Source organism: Coenobita brevimanus, chromosome 108, assembly GCF_032717465.1.
Source record: "Coenobita brevimanus isolate Jiangsu-jjx chromosome 108, ASM3271746v2, whole genome shotgun sequence".
NCBI classification, from domain to species: domain Eukaryota; kingdom Metazoa; phylum Arthropoda; class Malacostraca; order Decapoda; family Coenobitidae; genus Coenobita; species Coenobita brevimanus.
In genome coordinates this window covers 4220672-4238290 of record NC_137061.1, presented here as the reverse complement: position 1 = coordinate 4238290, position 17619 = coordinate 4220672, and the positions used below count along the sequence as shown (strand labels likewise).

Genomic DNA, 17619 nt, shown 5'->3' with positions numbered 1-17619 from the left:
TATGTCTGGATAATAGCAAGTAAATTTGGATAATGGTTTAATAAAGCCAAGGTCCAGTGTCCGAATAATGAGCATGTCCGGATACTGCGCATCCGGATAAATGAGGGACTACTGTATGTATGAGGCCCTGCACGCCACAAGGGGTAAAGTGACACATTTACGATTTTCCACAAATCGCCTTCAAGGTGTGGCGTCATAGACAAGTTCATAGAAGTGTTGTTTTTTAGTTTTAGTTTCTAAAATTTGCACATAAGGTGCATAAATGTGAGTACACTGTGGGAAATATCTAAGAAATTTGACACAATAATATTTTCATTATTAAAATTGCATCATCAGCAGAAAAATATTTTTTGCTAGTATCTTGCCAGACTTTGTGAGCATTTTGCAGCCATTTTTGTTTTGTTTTTTGTATTCAGACCAATAAAGTACAGTAGAACCTCTGGTCCGGACCCCTTTAATCCGGATTTCTGTTAATCCGGACAAAATTTAAAAATAATAAGCTCCAAAAATATGTTGAAAGTAATTCTAAAGAAATTTTCAGTATCGGCGCAGAAAGCGATCGTCATTCATTTAGTCTCGGATCCCACTAGGTCGCAACATGGGCACCTGTTTAAACACACGCTAGCATCGTTCCATCAACTAGTTCACGAACCATTTATATTTTTACGCTGTATTTCAAAAGTTAATCCTCCTTACCATGCCCCTTAATGCAAGTGTAGCTTCTGCAATGAATAAAGGTGTTAAAAGGAGGAGTTTGCTTACACAAAAATGGGTCAGAATATTCTGCAGTGTTTAGTGATTACTGTAGGTTATTTTTTGTACTTAAATGTGCTTTACTTGTACATCAGACATTAGCTTCTTGCCCATATGGGCGTTATCAATATGCCAAAGATGACAATGTATTTTTTGCCTACATAAGTTTTATTTTTATTCCAAATATTACAGTTAATTAATTCATTTATTTTTTTGCCTACACGGGTCTTAGTCACTTACTACAATTTAAAATGTAAGCTAGTTTCTTGTCATGGCCTTACCTGTAAATTATGCAATACAAAACTATCGTACACGATTTGTTTGGTTATTTTAGTATCCATTCATCTTTTGCAGTTATGTAGGGTTGACATATGCCACATGTGTTAATAATTAACAAACATACCATATGTAGATAGTTTTGGGTATGAACTGGAGATTACCCTGATGGTCTGGACAATCTGCTAATTCGGACAACCCTTCCCCCCATATAGTCTGAATGAGAGGGGTTCTACTGTATCATATCCATCCAGTACTATGATAGGGGTAAATTGTTTTTCAAGGGCAATATGGAAGAAAACAGTAAAGTGCAAAGCACCACCAGAGACAAAGCGTAAGTTCTTGGGGTGCTTTGCGCTCAGCAGAGGTGACACTAAGACTTAGCAGGTAAGGCGCCACCCTTGAGAAAACTGGCAGCTCTAAGTGGCTGTGTGGGGGTGACATGGCAGTTCTGATTGACTGACTGGTCACCACTGTGGGTTGACATACGAATGGAGTTTACTCTTTGTGGCGTGCGACAGAACCTACACCCCAGACCATGTGTCAACAAGGTCGCGTAGAGCATACTTCTCATTTCAGACTTTCACCCTTACTGCACTAATTGGAATCGAGCAAAGCAACTTTGCACAGTCACAGGGTAGTGTTTGAGGGAACGGCTGGTGGAAAAAAACAGGTTTCAGCAGGTATGGCACTTTACCCCTTGTGGCGTGCAGGTCCTTATATATATATACAATAATTCCCGTAATATCTGGACACCCAATATCCGAACATCCCCACTTACCGGACATTTTTGTCCCGGGATCCAGTGTTCCCAAAATGAGCCAAAAATCGCAAAAAAATCGAAAAAAATCCGACTTTTTCTCGCCCATAATTTGAACTTGGCGCGCTCGGCGCGCCCCTGCATCCTCCCCACTTACCACCCATCTCTTGTTGTGTGTGCGCGCTCGTCGTCATGCCCGCCCACGTGCTCACTTTTGTGGTGGTGCCTTACTTGCTGCAGGCTCTCCTGCTGCTCTCGTGCCTCTTCATCACGTGTGTGATGATGGCCCCGCCGCCTGAGAAGAGGAAGAGAGTGGTTTTGACTCTGGAGAAGAAGAGGGAGATATTGGACAAGGTGGATGCGGGATGGTCTTCCTCACGCATCCTTCGTGAATTCTACCTGGCCCGATCTACTTTGATATCAAGAGATCCCGAGACAAACTCATGCAGTACACGGCTGACTTCTCGTTGAAAAGCAAACGCAACGTGGAGAGGAAGGTGATGTTTACTCCCAAGTATGCAGAAGTCGACCGCTCCACGTTGATTTGGTATCAACAGCAACGTGCTGCTGGTGTGATGGTGTGTGGCATGGAGCTGAAGGCTGCTGCTGAGAAGTTCGCAAGGCTTCACGACGCCCTAGACTTCAAGGCATCTGAAGGTTGGCTCTTCGCGTTCAAGTTACAACATGGCCATACCAACTGCAAGTCTCATGGCGAAGCTTTGAACGCCAACGAGGATCGAGTAGAGAAGTTTCGGCACTAGGTGAAGCGCTTGATCGACAGGGAGGGCCTCACTCTCGGTCAAGTCTACAACGCTGACGAAACTGGTTTATTCTATTGCTCTTTGCCTACAAACACTCTAGCCGAAGAGATGGAGAAGCGTGTACCTGGCCGCAAGCTCTGCAAGCAACGGATATCTGCTTTGTGTTGTGCCAATGCTAACGGCATGCACCGGCTTAAGCCCGTTATTGTTGGCCGTGCAAAGCAGCCTCGGTGTCTTTGTGGGGTGATGAATCTCCTTCCTGTCGTCTGGTACCATTCCTTGAAGGCATGGTTCACTGCCCACATCTTCAGAGACTGGTTCCACCGCTATTTCGTCAAGGAGGTCATACATTACCAGACGGAGAAACTGGGAATCCCACGCGACTAGGTAAAGGCCCTCCTTCTCCTCAACAATGCACCTGCTCACCCGTGCGACAAGGATTTGGAGGCTGAGAATGGCCACATTAGGTGCATGTTTCTGCCACCTAATACTACTGCTCTCATCCAGCCAGTGGACCAAGGAGTGATCGTGGCAACGAAGAGGCTGTACCAAAGGAAGTTCCTGGATGAGGTGATGGTTGTTCCTGAGGACGAGGACGAGCGCAGGGAAGGACGGGACACGCGAGGCCAGCGGAGTTTGGAAAGCCTTTGCCGCTACAACATCGAGTCTTCCATCTACAGCTGGGCCAGTGCATGGAAGGAAGTCCCTGTCAAGACTCCAGAAAATGGTTGGTCTCGTCTGCTTTTTGGAACGGATGTGGAGCACAATTTCCTAGGTTTTGACGTGGATGACTTCCATGCACGTCTACATGCGCATGGGGACGATGTTGATGTGGACGAAGTGCATGAGTGGTAGGATGGCGACGAGGACGATCCTGGGTATCAGACCATGTCTGATATTGAGATTGCATCTTCAATTGCAAGTGTCAGTACCCAGCTTGAAGATTTCGACGAGGACGGTGATGATGATGCAGACTCCTCTCAGCATGACACTACTCCAGCCATCCCCAAGCTGAGCGCACTCCAGGAACACCTAGAGTTCGTTCTGGACTACCTGGAGCACCCTGACTGCGACAGGGAGATGGGGCCCTTGGGACATGTGGAGGAAGTGCGCACTTTCAGGCAGTGCATCAGTAATCGTCAAAATCGTTGTTCCTTGCGACAATGAACCATTGACAGCTTTTTCAGGCCCGTGACCCCTGCTGTGCCCAGCCCTGGCTCCACTCCATTGCCTTCCCAAGACAGGCCCTCATGCTCCGAGCCACAGCCCAGCACATCAGGTACGGTGGAGTCACCACTCGACGTGAGTTTGTGCCTCTCATCAGAGTTGTTTGTAGTGGATACTCCATCACCACGACCCAGCGGTGCATCCCTAGGTCACCTGCATCAGCTACTCTCAGACTCTGACAGTGATTAAATGCCTAGAACTTCTCCACTAGACCACACAGGAATTTACAGTGTTGTGCAGTAAAAAAAAAACAGTGCATAGTGTTAAGAAATTAGAATTCTGAGTGAAAAGACAGAGATTTAATTGACTTTCAGTGTAATGTAAATTAACTAGAGTGTGTTATGTTTAGAAAATGGTTTTATGAGTGGAAAGACTTTAAGTGTAGAGTGCAACACTTATTTCATTAAGGTACAATGGAGCTCAAGTAAGACAAGAGTGCGCATTGTTAAGAGAATGGAATTCTGAGTGCAAATGACTAAGTTCAGTGCAAGACTTCATGTACAGTGTACTGCAAGTGCTTCAGGAACTCCTTTTTACTGTCAGAGTCTGAGAGGAGGCGGGTTATTCATCAAGATGGCTAGGGACTTGCTGTAAGTACCCAGAATGTTTCATATTGTGCTGTATTTTCCATACTGTACTTACCTCTAACACCTCATTTCACTCTTTTATGTCCCTTATTGGTGTGAATAGGGTCTTAGGTGTTATGCATGTGCAGTAGGGAGGTGTTTTTCTTAGTTAAGCTAGGTTAGGGTCGATAACTACCAGTCCAGGAGCCAGGGACTTGTTGTAAGTACCCAGAATGTTTAATATTGAATAAACTCACCTCTAAAACCTCATTTTATGGTTCTTTTGCATTTATTTCAGTCTTTTATGTCCCTTATTGGTGTGATTTGGGTCTTAAATAGGCGCTATGCATGTCCAGAGGGAGTTGTACAGGTGTATCTCTGATTTAGGGTCCATAAGTACAAGTCCAGGAGGCTGGGGCCCACTGTCCGGACAGGACCACTTTCCGGACGTGCCTTTGGCTCTGTTACATCGGATATTGGAGGGATTACTGTATATATATTTGTGGTAGGTTGGGGGCACACACCATCCACTCACTCAATGTAGTGCTGCTCTCAGGTGTCTGCCCTGTCCTCTCCTCCATCCTTCTTTCCTTCCATCTTCTTCTATCTTTCTCTCCTTCATTCTTTCCTCGTCCTTCTGCCTACGGATAACTTTACACTCCCTCTTCTGTCTTTCATTCCTTCATTCTTTCCTTTTCCTTCTGCCTATGGGTGACTCTATACTGAATGACAAGCCAAATGGTTTCCTGTACACCAGGAAACTATTTACTATGCTGGGTGGTAACCGTATAACCAAATTTTGGTGCCTGGTGGTTTAGTGGGTAATTATTGTGCTCCAATCGGATTGAGCCGGTGAAGGTTTATATCGAAGGGGTGGTTGGGGTTTATTGCTCACGTAATGCCACTCAGGGATGAGTGAGGCTGGTCACTCTCATTTTCAATGTCGGGACCAACTGCCTAGCCCCGAGCAACGTAGGATTGGATGATGGATGGATATATATATATATATATATATATACACACACACGCAAAACTATTTTCCAGCAACCTTGGTTCCAGAGCCTTACCAGATGAACCATTTTGATGAACTATTTAAGGCCACATTTTTGACACAGCAAAATTCAACAGGTGCTAGTGGAGGTCACTTACAATAATTCAGCAACATACCTCTGACCTACTGTTCTTCATTGTAATTATATTCATATTCTAATTTAATATCTTTATGGAACCACTGACCCTGGTTCATTATCAAGCCACCTGACAAGTCCACTTCATCCAACGCTGTCAAAACCACTTCATCATCCTTCGATCTTTCTGAGTACTCATACCATCTTTCTTAGTTTTTGTAATGTTGATTTGCTTCTTCAAAGCACTTTCTGCATAGAATTTCAGTACTTTTTCCCTTTACTTCTTCATATCATAAACAGCTGACGAACCAACACCATATGTGTCAAGCAACTTCTGCACAGGATCACTGCAATCCTTTTTTCAACAGTTCTATCCTGTCTTGCTTTATTTTGTTTTTAGCCTAATAAAAATGTCATAATGCATTAAATCCCCCCAAATAGCTGTTAATACATCTTTGTGACCAGACAGGTGATTGAAAATATAAAGTATGTGAAGATTTTGGCTGCCAGCGCAGTAGGTCATTGGGTTGGTTAGAGTGTTTTATATTTGTAAGCATTCTTCAGTTTGTTCATATCGCTTGTGGCTGTGATCGATTGCCCCCAAAAATTATTCCTGCAAAATCTCTCTGAAATCAAAGTGTATTTTGAGGCTGCACTCATTTGCCACATCTGGGCTGGTGATATGGTGTTTGGTTATTTCTACCAGTCATGACTCAAGAATTTACCAAGGCCCCTCCCCCCCTCCTGAAGTTGAGCAGTGGGTGAGTGGTGTTGCAGTGCCTTGGGCGACATTCAATGTCACAGTGTGAGTTGCTTGTGAGATGGTGTCATGGAAAGTGCTTAATGTGTGGGTTCTTGCTTTGTGTACTGTCTTATTACAGTTGTTAGAAATTTTGCCAGTCTTACTGTACCTAAATCTGGTTGATCTGGTTATGTAGCTAATTTGATTATCATATATTTACTGTTGCCTGATCACATTTTTCAGTTGCCTGATAACACCAACTTTGATCTTATCTACAAGTCATTTCAGGCCATTTCTTGTGGTGTGTGGCTTGTCAATATGGCCCAGTTTCCAGTTTTTTCATTGGCCCACTTTCTTTCCAAACATGATGTTTTGCTTGTTTTTATGTGACATCACAAGGACCAGAAGGCACCAATTTGAATGCAGCAAAGGTGGTTTCAACAAAACTGAAGGAAGATTGGAGGCGGGCCAACCTGAAGAAGCAGATTAAGCAACTCCACGAACAACACATGGCATTGAGGAAGGATGTGGTGAAGAGCACACCAGCTGTTATCATACCAAGCAGGGCCCAAAAGAATGATCTGGACTTTCTCAAGAACCTCCTCAACTTCTCAGACCAGGAGGTGGCATCATTGGCAGAGAAAGCCCTTCGACGTCACCTCTGGTATCTCAGTGAGGAGGCCGTCTCCGTGGGCTTCGACAAGAGACTTGAACTGAAAACTAGGCAGGGGATGCTGGAAAACCTTCACCAGCCAGCCAGGAAGTGTCTGAAGAGGCTGGAGGGAAAAAATCTCAGATTTGTTACCAGCAGAACGAAAGAAATACTACAGTGGCAGGCTGCTGAGACTAGGTTCAGCAGGAGGTTCCTGAAACCATCTGCTCTTGGACCTCAGTGACTTGGTAAAAAATTTGAAAGTTATAAATGATGCTCCAGAATGAGGAATTGCAATAATCCAGAGGCTTAATGCACGATGCAAAGACAAAGAGCAGAAACAGTTCCTTCTAAAAATCGTGCACAGTGACAAAAATGGTTCAGAGGACAAAGGTGGGAGTGGCGCAAGAGTTTACCTAACTCCATTGGAGTCTACATTGAGATTGTCGCATTTGCATAAACGTCACAAGTAAAGTTCCACTTTTTGTCACTGTTTCTCCGTTCCTGTAAGAATGTGCCAACCTGCACGACCCTTAAATGAATGGTAATCGCCAAAAAAAAATTGGTAGGACTCTTTTTCTACTCAGATGGGATAAGGGATCAGTCAGTATGAATTGCTACAACAGTTTTCATTATCTACTATATACTGATAAAACACCCTAGGGTATGTACTGTATGCATCGATTATTTTCACATTAATGGCGTGCCTTGTGGTGACAGGCTTCCACACGCAAACAACACCGAACCCTAATACAATAACATTTTATGCACTTTGCACTCACTTATAAAGTGTCTCGGTACATATCAGCGATGGAAATAAGCTTTTGATATGACTGTGTGTTAATTTTGAATAAACTGAGCTCATGATACCGTATATAAGGATATACTTAACTAAAAGAACAAGACATTTGTTGAGAAGCGTCGTATGCACAAGAATAGAAATTGATGGTTAGGAATGGTTAATTGTGAAAATTTCACATCGTTTCGATTCTTTTTGTATATAAAGGATCCAACATACTTGCATGTGTCGGCATTGGTCACCTAATGGCGGCTTTCCATGCTGCTGAATCTCTGGCAGCCTCCCCACTTAGTCCTGTATCCCTGAGGTCATATTCTATGACCTTATCCCAGGTCTTTTTAGGTCTCCCTCTCACAACCCAACCCCCAAAGTTAACACTTCTCACTTTCTGCACCCAGTTGTCATTCCGCATCCTCTCCACATGCCCAAACCATCTCAATCTACCTCTCCTCATCACAGCACCAATACACTCCAGTCCCAGTGACTAAGTGACATGGCATAATGTGGATAGTGTTAAACTAAAGCTCAAAGTTTCTGCTACACAGCATTCCCGTCGCAATCACACTACGTCGGCTAGTTGGTCTGCTATTTAAAAAGTTTGGTTCCTTTGGGGACAGGTGTCTTATGTCCATCTTTTTCCCTTATACAAACCCAGATCCATTGAGACAGAAGTGTATTGTATATTTTTCTTTCATTTTACATTATGAACAATATTTTACATGCTTTTATTTATTGTTAATAACATACACAGTTTTAAGCTTGTGATTAACAATACTGAATACTGTACTATACATTAGGGTGTCCCAAGCAAATAAGGGTGGGAAAAAATATCAAGATGCAATCTTGCTTGTGTTTTGCCCCATTGGTGCTCCCCATCAGAAAACTTTATGCAAAATTCAGAAAGATTGAAGGGATAATTATTGGTCCCAATGATTGAAGTATATGAATACTACATTTCATATATTCAGTGTCAGCCAAATGAAACAACTGATATTGACATACAAATAGCTTAGTACTTTATTTCACAGGTTCTCCTTTAGCCAAACTTAATAGAAAAATGGACTTTCTCAGAAATGATTAAAATAAACATAATTCCTGAACATCATATTAGCATCAGTGTATTTTACATAAACACTTGCATCAGGAGGTCTGCCTTCGTTTTCTTCCATGTTACAGTCTTTCGGTGGAAGTGGACAGTCTGTAGGAGGAAGTGGAGGCCTTCTTCATCACGGCACAGAAGTTTGCTTGTGAATTTTTCTGTGAATGCGATGCTTCTCTCTGCTGTATCATTGACCTTCTTCAGGTCTTCTGCTTGCTTCTTTGCAAGACAGAAGTTATCATCAGAGTGCCATGTTCAAGGGTTTCTGGCAAGGAATGTGGGCTCAGCTTGGAAAGGCTAGAGCAGTTTAGTGGACTGGCTTGTCACCCATGGACTCAGACAGCCATCCAATTGCAGCTCTTTGCTTTGAACCCACTTGAGTCCTTTCCCTGGGACCATGGAGTTTGCAGTCGCAGCAGAGGCTGTTGTCTGCTAGAGAGAAAGGTCCTCACTGTCCCAAGTCACTGCCAGGCCGAGATCACTAGTACTGTACCCTCTTTCAGGTGATCTTTTCGTGAAGCTTTTGGAGTGTTTGGTCCACAAGCAATGGCTTTCTTCATCATCAGCCAACGTATGTGCCACTATTGCCACAGAATGCCTCCCCTGTGAATCCAACGGCTAGGGCCTCTTCTGCATGTCGCCAGTGAGCTCACTTGAGAGAAATTTCATTTTCATGCCTCTTTTGTGCAGCTGAATTGAATTTGCAATCTGCAGTGTCCATAAAACACTCTTGTGGATCAGCTCTTAGAGAAATGAGAAATTTCTTGTCTTCAAGAGGGATATCCTGCCAATTCAGAGCATGTGAATGGGCAGTATCAAAAATATCCTCATATCAGCCAAGAATACCTCCCACTGCATGTTGTAGGTCATCCCAATCTTGCTCTTGTTTCTCTAAGTTTTGGTACCTCTTAATCAAATATTTCAGTTTAGTTGAAGTGCAGATGAAGGTGGTTGCCATATTCAAGTTGGCTCTAGACCACACTTCAGAAAAGCTGTTATTACAGTCTTAATACTTTGTGAATCTATCTTCTTTTGGATGCAGTGATGATGAAAGAAGAGGAGTGGCACATCCATGTTACTTAGTAAATGAGATTTATGTGGCTCAGATATTGGAGACTTTTCAAGAAGCCACACATTGGTATCTGATTCTGTCGTCGCCATTTTCTGAATTAATGAAAAAAGTGGTCAAATGTCAGGACCTCTAAATATCAGGTCAAGTTAAAAATCACACAGCAAATATTTTATCCATAACACTCCCTGGACAAGACATAAGCAGCCAGATCCTGTCAACATTGCAAACTTGGGACACTCTACTGTACATACACTGTACAGCTGATACCTGGAAACAGAGTTAGAAAGGATGAGACATTTTAGCAAGACAAACAGAAAACAGGATAGGCAGACCTAACCAAGCATGAAAGATTTGTGAGGTATGCATGACAAGAATAAAAGAGAAGGCAATAGGGGGAATAAACTCACCAGAGAGCACACCCAACCCCTGTTAATCGAGGGGTTACATGCAGGACCCCCCGCGAATAAGTTAAACTTACGAATAATCTGTACTTTCCACAAAAATCACTGGTTTTACTGTTTTAACCATTCCCATTATGTACAGACCCACTATGAGACCTTTAAATGCATTTTACGGCACATTAATACTTACCGAATAAAACAGTATAGGATGACACACAGGCATTTCTGGGTGCAGCATACTGTACTCACCATGCGATGATGATAATGAGAGTTTGCCATGTGCAGAACAGCACATACCTATACAAAGTAACTGCGCAGTTTAACTGTATAGAAGCGTTTCTCACAGGAAACATGCAAAAACATCACGTGTTCTGGTGTCAACATCTTTTTCCATAAGAAGTTGTAGTATCACACATTTTACATAATAATTTTTAAAGCTGTTTAGTCATAATTAACAGTGTGTAATGAAGTGTGAATGATGAACAACCAAATATCATTTTGCTGTTAGCTGTGGTATAGAAGAAGGTGGATTGGCAGACCACAAGTGCCACCCTGTTTCAATTATAAAAAGAAGGTTAGGAGAAGTGAAAAGATATTTGAATAGTGCGTAAGTGTAAAGTCCTGGGGAACCATTTATTATGTTGGTATATGTGAATGTACTTAATACCATTTTATAGAGGTGTATAATGTGCTAGTAGAGTTGTCATTTATCTCTACTTTTTGCATAAGCCCAGAGTATGTGTAATGCTCGGCACCTCACTTTTTAGCTGACCTCAGCACCGCGCCCTAGTCCGCTCGGTGACTGTACAGCGTCAGAGGCCGTTTTACAGTTTTAAAGGGAGGTGGTGTCGCTCCTACATATCTCTCGGGTCGCAGTTATATTATTCTGTACCCAATAAAGAGAGATTTAATCTGCTCATTTCTGTCACCTTACGCTACCACTTAATAACAGACCAGCTTCCACCTTCTCGTGGCAGAGGACCTTTGGTGGGAAGTGTCGGGCAGTGACGGCGAGAGCTGATGTGTACTACAGACAGTGTCGTCGATCCAACACGGTGGTCTAGTTATACTATACAGCAGAACACTTAATATGTAGTCAACTGCTACTCCATAACGGCTACATTATTTTATTGGTGCTAGCGGTGGCACGATATTTAGTGCTAGCCGTGTACCGATACATTAAATTGGTGGCCAGCAGTGCGACGATACATTTTATTGGTGCTAGCGGTGGCACGATATTTAGTGCTAGCCATGTACCGATACACACGTATGAACCACTGGGAACAGCTGATGTTGTGGGAGAAGCAGGAAATATCTTCAAATAATTTCCCAGTGAAATCCATGAATATTGTAACACACGAATAGCGAGGGGTTGACTGTAGCTGGAGAATCCCATGTGGTTAATGTTGTAAATCCCATGTGGTTCAGTGGTATAGGAGGCGATGTTGCACTATGCCTCTGTCTCTGTCCAGCACGCTTCATCCCTTGTCCAGTGTTCTGATAATCTCCCATTTCTTTTCAAGGGATAGGACATTCCTGATGCATTTGGCAGGTAGAGGTGCCATAGTGACACATGCCAGCAGAAGGCATGAGGCCAGCATGACATTCAGAAGGACAGGGATGATGAAACATGCAATAAACTCCATCGTATGTACATCTCCCACACAGTGATACAGTAGTGGACTGGAGGGAGAGGCAGAGAGATGGCCTTGGAGATGGTGAGGGGGACCAACAGGTCATCCATTCTGGGATGAGATACACAAGGAAATAAGAGTATGAAATGTATTGAAGAGGAGGAGTATACATACATATTGAACATGAGAAGAAAACTAACAATAGGGACATATAGGCAACAAATGAGAAAGAAAACTGCTAGATTTAGCAGCATCAAAAGCAGTGTTTTGGTGATGAGACTTACGGCAGTGTTTGGTTGGTGGGTCACCTGATGAATGATACAGAGTTTTAAATTCGTGTTTTCCGCGAATTTAAAAAAAATCACCCCCCATTTGCTGAGACAGATTATGATGCATACTGGATTATGCAGTGATGGATGAGAGAGAGCGTTGACTGTGTATGGTTTATGGCATCACTGATTTCTCAACAAAAATTACAGGTAAAGAACTTCTGGAAGACAGGGACATAAAAGAAAGAAGTGCAGTAGACCTGGCCCAGAATATGGAGATGCTCAACATACTGAATTCATACAAATCAGTGAGTACAGTACTGTCATTAATGGTGGCAGTGAAATGTTAATTATAATGTAAGGATTTCACATTACACCAGCCCCCTTCTCTTTCTGTTACTTAGAACATGAATAGGAAGGTAACAGCCAGATCCATATCATTCCCCCCTTCATGCATTGGGGCTTGGGACTAGGTTGTCATACTTTAGAACATTTGAGGATAGGAGACTGACCAGTGCCTGTGGTAGTATTATATTACTGGAAAGTCTTCAGATACCTCTGGGAAATAGAAACCTTTATGCTCAAGGCACTCCACCTAGTGTTCCACCACCAGACCACCAGTTCTCTTTAAACATTTTACTGTAGCACAGAACCTCAGAGTAGCATATATCCTAGGTACCAACATCCATGCAGTAATGTAATTCTCTTTCAGTGCCTTCTGAAAAATACTTTTATTTGATTGACCATCATGGTGTAGAGGACTGTTATTACAAATTGAATTGCAACAGCTTCCCCACCCTAGCAATCAGTAACTGATAATATTCACTTCTGTCAGAACTGATTGTGTGTAGGTGTGGTGTAAATGGAAAACTGGTGAATGCTGTTTTTATATATATATATATATATATATATATATATATATATATATATATATATATATATATAAAGTGAAGTAACCCTTCCTTGGGTTGGAAAAAAGATCAGAATAAAGATATGAATATGTGATCAGTTCATTACCAATTTTGGAGTAAGACAAGGAGGTGACGCTTCATCATGTTAATTGTAAATTTCTCATTTTTCATTATTCTCTTAGCAGTAGTTTTTTGGTTAAGTTAGTTTCACAAGAGAGCACCACCTGAAATAAAATAGCAGCCAACTTAACTAGCGTTTTTGTGTATTGCAGCAGTACTGTCCAATCATATTCTGTGTAGGTTGAGAGAACTTTTTGCATGGGTCTCATACAAGAAATGCCTCATGGAGTACTTGAGATTAGTCTTGATATGCAGCTTTTGTTTTCCTCATAGAGCAGCCATATGGGACATCAAAATGGACATATGAGGTATCAAGGGCAGCTGTATGGTGAACTAGCCATATAAATATCTTTTTCATGCAGGATTGATGCTTGATTTCACAGAAGCTCACATTTGTTGATAAATGTAATCTAGAACAAAACATACATGAAATTAAGAAGAAATTACTTGCCAGCTTCCCATCAGACAGACAAGCCCATGTACTTTTCCATTCACAATACTATACTCTTTGCTGGTATTTCACAGGGCTCACTCCTCTCGCTCTTACTTTCTAACTTTTTCTTCCACAGCCATCCAACCCCTCTTCTTCAGTAACAGTGCTATCCTGTACTGACAGTTTCGCAATAGTTTCAAAACATACATAATCTCAACAAGAAGCAGGCCATTTCCAATAGTACTGACACTTGACTGGTGGCAGGTGGTTGTGACCATCATCCACTCATTTCATGTAGTGCTGCCTACTTCTTCCTTCATTTTTACCATTCCTTTTCGGTCAGCCATCCTTTCTTCCTATTGCTGTAATCGTTCCAGTCACTTTTTGTTATTCTTCTTTCCACTTGAAGTGGCTCTACATTGAATGACAACCCTAATGGTTTCCTGTATCCCAGGAAACTATTTACAGCACTGGTTGGTAACCATACAACCAAATAGTGGGATGATGTGGAGCCTACTATGGTGCCTTTGTTAACAGGGTGGAGACACAGATGTGTTGACCATCAAACCTTCACACCCTTCCCTGCGTCTTGCTATGGCGAGGCACTGTATGTCGCAAGGGAACACCGGTTTTCTGTAGTAGGTGGCCTTGCAGGGGTGGTTGCTTGCCTGCAGATGATGGATCTGCTGGTCCAGACAGACCAGGGTTACTCGTCAATAACAGTGAACAGAATCAGGTATCTCATTCTTCACTCCAATTGGATGCGAATCTCAGACTGACCCCTTTCTTGACACACAAGCAACATGAGTGCAAAGTCACCTCATATACTTGATGCCTTGAAAACAACCACAAGCATTACCTGGAAACAGTAGAAGAAACAACTGAAAATAGTTCGTAAATAGTTCATTTTAACACAAGAAATTACCTGGGCACAAACTAAGCCCCCAGCGTAGTGGCCACGAACATGAAAAAAGCTTAAAAAATACTAAGCTTTCAGAACAACAACAAGATGTATGAAGACCAGAGATATAAATTACTGCACTTGCATGACATAACAAAACTACTCCTGGTCAAGGACCACATGAACTTGGAAGGTACTTTGCACAGTTCATTTCTTCTTTACAGAATGCATTTAGGTTTAGGTTGTACCACCCCAACAATAAAGAAGCAAACAACAACTTCCCAATAGTATAAGGAATTACTCAACAATATCCCTCCTCCTTCACACAACACTATACTTCACAAATATATAGTTAAACACATAGCCACCACAGTCATTCAAAGCTTCCAACCAAACAGTATTCTTTAAAAATCCCAGTCAGACATTTCATCCAACTGAAACAGCCCATACCAGAAAGACACAAATGAGCCTAGCTCAAACTATGGTGTGGCAGCCTTAGTACCAACACAGAATACAACTCACAACAGGCCTGTGGCCAGGGAGGGGTCAAGAGGGTCGGTTGACTCTCCTCCCCACCTGCCTAAGAGTTCATTTTCTCACAATCTGTTTTTTAATATCATTGCAAAAGAGTCTGTTGTTCAGAAGTTTTGTTCTGCTTCTCAGCGTCGCTTATGCATAGACCCAGACCCCCACAGCAAGCATGCAACAGACCTTTGACCAGCCTGCTGCTATGCAAGTCCAGATTAACCAGAAATGACCCCCACCCCCACCCCCACCCCCCTTTGAAAGTCTGGCTGCGGGCCTGCACAAACAGTCCACCCTGACTATAATGTAGACCCCACACACAGCAGGCTTACTCACCTATGCACCATGGGCACCACTAAAACAGAACCTAAGATCTCTTGGTGTGGATTCTTTCAGTCCACTAGGTACACAATCAGAATAACCTGTGGTCAGAACAGCAGTCTGCGATAAATACTAATGTTTGATTCATCGAAAGTTTCTCTCTCTCTCTCTCTCTTTTTCTTTTTCTTTTTTTTTTGCATTTTTTTTTTTTTTAGTACCATATTGTTTTCTCCCTCTTCCCCCCACCCCCCTTACAGAAAGGATACAAAGGAGATTCTTTCACTAAGTTCAGCAAGCCATCAGTCATCACCTCAGGTCTTGGCTTACCCACTGGCCTCCTTCCATCACGTGAAGATCGCCTTGCCTTCATCGTTAGCCTCGCCAATAGCTACCTGGAAGTGAGCGGCTGCAGATGTGTTGTATTCAGTTTGAAAAGGAAAAATGAAGCTAAAAACAGTACTTCCAGCCAGGAAGATAGCAAGGAGTGTGACGCAGTTAGGGAAAGTGGTAGGTGGTCAAGTGAAAACTGTAGAGAAAGAAATGAGAACTCAGAATCTGCAGCAAGGAAGAGAAAGCATTCTACCGAGGAGCAGTTAACCCCTGAATCTTCCTTGTGCAAGTCTGATGCAGTACTCAGGGATAGGATATATGAGTATATGAAGCTTGACCTGATAACATACAAGGAGCTCCTGGAAGCAGAAGAGGTCAACCAGAGCTGTGATATTGTGCTGGAGCAGTTGAAACATTTGAAGTATCTGTTGCTTTGATAACTCTCTCTCTCTCTCTCTCTCTCTCTCAAGTGACCAATTTCCACCACCTGCAGATGAGGATGTATTTACCTGTAAAGTTCTGTCATAGAATAGAGGGGCAGGAATACTGTCGTCTGTACTACCTACTGCCCAGCACTATTAAGCCATGCACTGCAGGTGGTGCATTTTGGTAGTTTATTCAGCTGAGGGAAATCCTAATGGTCAGTGACTTAAAAGGCTATCACCGGTAACCCTTCTTCTGTTGTTAGTACACCCAGGAATTTTATTTAGACTAACAGCACACAGTTCATTCAGCTGAGAAAAATGCTGACAGTCAAAGGTTAAAAACTCTGTGAATGTGGGAAATTAGAGTAGGATGATGAATTTGAAACTTGTTTTAATTGCCTGTGACAGCAAATGCAGTAATATATACCTTTTATATTTAACATTATATTTAAGAAAAGACTTCCAGTGTACTCAAGTTATTGTACTGTACTTTTATAATTATCAGTAAGTGTACCTGAGTTATTGTACTTTTATAATGAACAGTAAGATATATTAGTAGGCTTATGATTATGTTGCAGTTTATTAAAAAAAGACTGATACTGTAAGGATTTTATTTTGACATCTGTCTGATTAATTGATTTAGCAGAGAGCAGCCACTGCCATGTCAGAGGTTTAAAAACACTTTTCGAGACAGTATATGTACATTCAGAATGTATGACTGTCACTAGATGATTTTACTTAACAGAGAAAAGCTCATAACGGGTTAAGACCAATGAGAATATTCATTGTAATCTGATGTATTGAATTCATATCATGGTCATATGGGTCGTGTTATTCTGGCCATGAGTGTTTTATATACAGTCCTGTACAGTATGTATATATTTATGTTTTGTGTATGTACAATTATCCCTTGGTTTTCGTGCATAATTGGTACCATGCCTAGTGCGTGACATCGAAATGCACAATAATGAAAGCACACAACCTATGCGATTTATCCTAACTGGTACTGGGCACCGTACTTGTAAACCCAGATTTTCCCTTTACAGCAATTACATTCATTGCATACATACTGTTGTGGCATCAGAAACATGCATAGGCATGGTCCGATTGATAGAAGACTATGAAAAGGCCACAGTAAGGAAAAAACACATATGTAGAGACCTGAGATGGGCTTGAGGTAAGGAGTTTTGAAGATAGGGAGTGGTGAGTTAATGGTCTCCAACTCTCCACCATGCCTCATCGTTAAATCCATCAAAGCCATCAGAAACCAAAGATTTTGCACCATCATTGTAAGCAGAAACCAGCTCAGGTGTGCCACTATGAATTTTTCTTTTACGTAAAAAATGCATGAGAATGGCAGGAGTGCAGATTTCATCTAGCAGTGATAATGAAAACCACTATAACCAAGCACATGATAACCAGGGAATCGCCGAATATATTTCGTATATACTCAATTGCTTACTCGTGCAATATTTTCTGTGGAAAGCTTTTACAGTGTTTGGGTTCTGTTTAGAA

At 42.1% G+C, this 17619-nt stretch overlaps 1 protein-coding gene across 1 annotated transcript in view; it reads left to right on the top strand.

Moving 5' to 3' along the window:
- The window catches only part of LOC145416939 (uncharacterized), a 194041-nt gene extending 177604 nt beyond the window's left edge, over window positions 1-16437 (top strand). The window contains exons 20-21 of the mRNA XM_080285794.1: window positions 12349-12446; window positions 15607-16437. Coding sequence (XP_080141920.1) covers window positions 12349-12446; window positions 15607-16116 — 608 coding nt within the window. The 3' untranslated portion in view covers window positions 16117-16437. The remainder of the gene's footprint in view (window positions 1-12348; window positions 12447-15606) is intronic.
- The last annotated feature ends 1182 nt before the right edge of the window (window positions 16438-17619 follow it).